The sequence below is a fragment of the Fulmarus glacialis genome, unplaced genomic scaffold (assembly GCF_000690835.1).
Source record: "Fulmarus glacialis isolate BGI_N327 unplaced genomic scaffold, ASM69083v1 scaffold3657, whole genome shotgun sequence".
Classification (NCBI taxonomy): Eukaryota; Metazoa; Chordata; class Aves; order Procellariiformes; family Procellariidae; genus Fulmarus; species Fulmarus glacialis.
The window spans coordinates 23,158-27,784 of NW_009221113.1; the positions used below are offsets into that span (position 1 = coordinate 23,158).

General features: G+C 41.5%; 1 protein-coding gene across 6 annotated transcripts in view; it reads right to left on the reverse strand.

Annotated features, from left to right (window-relative positions):
* Positions 1-4,627, reverse strand: part of ENAH (enabled homolog (Drosophila)) — a 53,598-nt gene that overhangs the window by 17,353 nt on the left and 31,618 nt on the right. For 3 of the 6 annotated variants that reach the window (XM_009580953.1, XM_009580954.1, XM_009580952.1), the window contains 2 exons: positions 3,863-4,182; positions 1,836-2,636 (listed from right to left, as the gene is read on the reverse strand). In XM_009580953.1, coding sequence (XP_009579248.1) covers positions 1,836-2,636; positions 3,863-4,182 — 1,121 coding nt within the window. The remainder of the gene's footprint in view (positions 1-1,835; positions 2,637-3,862; positions 4,183-4,627) is intronic. The other 3 variants (XM_009580956.1, XM_009580955.1, XM_009580958.1) reach the window with 2 other exon arrangements.

Below are 4,627 nucleotides of genomic sequence, written 5' to 3' on the forward strand. Positions count from 1 at the left end.
AAAATATTACATAGTATGCTATGAGAGATCAGACAGTTTCAGAGACATTTACATAGAAGACCCCTCCAGTCAGGTTCTGTGCTGCAACCAAGAAGAATCTTACACTGGGAAAGCTTTTATAGAGAGTCATGTAAGGCACAAGCATCATACCGCGTAGGAACAATACTGTGTGTTCAAATGGTGCTAAACACAGAGTGACTTTAATATTACATAGTATGCTATGAGAGATCAGACAGTTTCAGAGACATTTACATAGAAGACCCCTCCAGTCAGGTTCTGTGCTGCAACCAAGAAGAATCTTACACTGGGAAAGCTTTTATAGAGAGTCATGTAAGGCACAAGCATCATACCGCGTAGGAACAATACTGTGTGTTCAAATGGTGCTAAACACAGAGTGACTTTTCATTGTACTAACAAGCATTTAACACACCACCCAAACACCTGAACCCTTGAACTGTTTGAGTTCCAACGCTAGTTTCTAAGCTGTATAAAAATACTTCCTCTAAAAAACATTCCAGGAATCAACTTTAATAATTTAATACAAATGCTAATTAGTAAGTTAGAAGACTGACATATTTTAAGCTGATGGGAACAAGTTCTTCTATTTTTTGTCTATGATTCCTTTAATGCTTTAAATTCACATTGAATTGATGTGCAACACAAAATGTGTTTTGTAGAAAGAATATTCTAATGATCACTGTGTTACTATTATAGGAACAGTTTAAGAAATTGTGACTAAGAAAGCAGCCCCACACATCTTCCCTCCTCCTCGCCCAAACTGCCATAAGCTACTAAAATGCTGCACAAGCACCTTAAGCAATCTCTTCAGGCAGGAATTTCACACACGAGTCTTCCTGGTTTCCTGCTCTGCTAACCACTGTGTAAATTTAAAAGCCTTTTAAACTCTCTTGGCATCACTCACCACCCAAGTCCACACTTTTATTCCATACTACGAGTGAGGCCATTTACCCTAGTTCCACTCCATCCCAGAGTAGCTCACACCTTCATTTAAGACAAGAGAGTATACATAGGATCCACCCTGCATGGCTTGGGTGTGATGAAGCCACAGTCTGCTCATCCCCCAGGAGCCCCTCTGCCCACACCTTTCGCTGAGCTACTGCAGACTTACATACAAAGACCTAAATCTATTAAATCAATATAAAAGCAGGATTCAGGTTAACAAAAACATTTACATCTATCTAAACCACATTTCTATCATATTGGTAGAGTGTCCATTAAGGCTGTCACCGCTTAACCAACCTTTTTTCTAAAGTCTTTTTAGCTACGCTGGTAGAATACCACAGAAAGACCTATCTTTATATATATGCGCTCATACAGCCATATATCAAAATACGACCGCTGTCCAGAAAGAAATGCTGTAGGTGTTACATACTACTTTCTAAATTTGAAACTACAGAGTATCAAAGTGTTTCAGATTATTCCTCGCTTAAGGTCATTCACGTGTCCGAAGCCGCACATACCTTCTTCCATTGGGAAACTAATGATGCTGTCTGTTAACACCATGTTCCAAATAAACTAACAGTGCAAGATTTACCAAACAAGTATTTGACAAGCTCTGCTCTCGACAGGTGAGAGCTTAAAAAAAAAAAATCAGAATTTTACTTATGACAGGCCACAGAACGCCAGCTCTTCTCTGCAGAGCTTTGAAGCATCCCTTACCCCAGTTTTCCAAACGGTATTTCATTGTGGTATTAAGATCACTGCAACTTTGGAAGCATTGTATTAATTCTTCGGGGCAGTTACGGGCTTTGATACCAATTGGTTTTGACTGCATTCCTGATTAGTGCATTAGTAGCAATAACAGAAAGCCTTACCCTGCTGGGTCGTAGGTTCAATCGGCTGAGAGGCTGCCTGCAAGACTGGCTCAGAAGCAGAGGAGTCTCCCAGCACAGAGTTTAGAGAGTTCTCAACAGAGGCAGGGGTAGCTGCAGAGGGAGAAGGGAGAACACTAGGCTTGGATGAGGGAGTCGAGGCATTCGGGGAGTTGGGAGAAGGAGAAGCTTGAGGTCCAGAGAGTGACAGAGGCGGAAAGGAAGGCAGTGGGGGGGGAGGAGGTGGCGGAGGCGGAGTTGGACCTGAGGTAGAAGGTGAAGGAACCGGATAAGCCAGGTTTTCAGGAAGCCCGTTAGAAGCCGTGGGAGACGTGGACATTTGGGTCACTGGATTAGAAGCCGACGCCGGGAGGACAGGTCTCGGACCAGTAGCTTTGCCTGGTGGACTGCTTATCATTACTGGAGGAGATGGGGGAAGGGGGGCAAAACTGGGTGCAGACCAGGCAACAGGCTTTGTATTTGGAGGCAAAGTCGCCGGGGCATTGACAGGAGAAGGGGGCCGAGAACTTTTGTTCAGCGGACGAGGAACCGTAGCATAATGGGGGAGAACTGGGTGGAAAGCTGAGCCTAAAGATGTAGCAAAACGTGATGCAGAGTGCCTTAGAGGCGGTGTAGGGGGAGTGGAAGTCGGTGGTGCAGAAGTCACTACAGCATACTCCGGTGTGGCCTCTGACATTGGTGCTGAGACTGCTTTTGCATATGATGGAGGAGGTGCTGAAGGAGGCTGGCAACTGGAGTATTCAGGAAGTGGAGTGCTATACGGGGAGTTGTCGAAAGATGGAGCTGGACAGAAGATGAAAAGCAGCAGCAAAGGCAGGATAAAAAAAGGAGAAAGAGAAAAAGGGAGCTAATGAAGCAACAAAACCAGCATTCAAACAAAATGTATAAATGTAGACTACAGTTAGTACCAGAGGATTAGGCACAAGTGAAAATACTGTTAGGAAAGTTTTACATATTATCAACAGCTGCTTTTAAATTTTACCAACTATTTTTGTGCCAACATTCAAATTTACAAGTACGTTCTAGAGTAAGTTTTCTCAAATCCCATCTGTGAGATGAATTAGATACAGGGTTGATTAATGAGTCTTTTATCAGCTTTTATCTTCTTGTTTGGTTGCAGACTGCAAGCAAGTGTAGTGATCTTAACATTTGTAACAACTCCACTAACAAAACTCATACCATAGACAGCAGGTAAGTATCATCTTTCTCTTCCCCAGAAAAAGCTTCATCGCAAACTTGAAAGTACTGGGAATAAAACTACCAATAAAATCCTCTGCTCTAAGGTGACTAGCTTTTACATAGTATTCCTCGATTTTTACCATGAGCTGACTTCTTACATAAATTGAGTTTGTTACTAAAGAACAACCAAGTGCTTGACAAATATTCCATTATATTACCAAAACGAGAAAGCTTTCAGTTATCGCTGGATACATTTCCGCAGGCAGTGCATTATCTTATCTACAAATACATATAATACATTTCACTGAAGGGTTACTAAAACGATAAATTAAGCAAGACTTCATACTGAAAGGCATTTCTCAGACTATTACTTTGCCTTATGTAGGTACATACCTTCTACATTAACACATTCAACCTGGTATGTTTGGTGGTGTTTTTTTTTTTCCAAATTATGTAATGAGAATAAATCTTGTTTAATAGAGCAAACAATGATAAGGTATTTAGAAATTTCAACTCATCATACTTTAACCCATGTTGGAGGTGCCCAACATGATTCAAGTTCTTCAAGCGAACAGAGAGTACGGCAATGGAGTGAGCAAATAGTGCAAAAAAGTTTATTACAGAGTTAATGGAAAATTATGACAAGAAAGTCAAAGATCTTGGACTTCTTGCCATAAAAAAGGAAGCAACTCCAGCAAATAGAAGCCTGAAATACTAACTGTTGTTGCACAACAGTATTCACTGCCCTTTGTTGCTTCTCTCCCACTCCATCACCCAAACACATAAAGAGTAGTCTGGTACTTGAATACACTCAGTTTTGAAATTCTTACCAGCATTTGAAATTCTTCTCTCTCTTTCCCATTCCAATTGTTCCCTTTCCAACTGTTCTTGCCGTTCTCTTTCTTGCCTTTCCCGTTCAAGTCGTTCAAGTCTTTCTCGATCCTGCCTCTCCTTCTCTTGTCTCTCCCTTTCTAGGCGTTCTTGCCGTTCCCTTTCTTGCCGTTCTCTCTCCAGTTGCTCCTGTTCTAGGCGCTCTCTTTCAAGTCTTTCCCTTTCTAGCCTCTCTCTCTCCAGCCTCTCCCGTTCCATTCGTTCACGATCCAGCCTTTCCCGTTCCAGCTCCTTCTGCCTCTGTTGCTCTTGCAACTGTCTACAATCGTGAAAAAAGGAAAAAGACTAAGCTGCAAAGCGAAAACCAAAAATATCAAGCAACTGTTAGAGAACAAGAAGAGATAAACCAATCGACAATCTTTGCACCAGCAAGAATAAAAGCACAGCGTTTGTACCTACATAAAATTCTTAATTCTACATGTTATTTTTCTGAGCTGGATAATAGTTGTATTATGCTTACAGTACAAAGAATCATATATCCAATTTCCTCTTAATTAATTTAACATTCTGAGAGACAGCTTTCAAGAGGTAAGAATAGAAAGCTGTTACTGATAATTTACTAACTGATGCAATCTTCCCAGTTCGGGATATGGAGTTACACTTGTTCTTTGCACGGTATTTTATACTCGAAGCAGTGAATAAAGTACAGTGAAACAGCAGTAACACAAATATTCATCAAACACCCCCCTCCCCCCCCCCCCCCA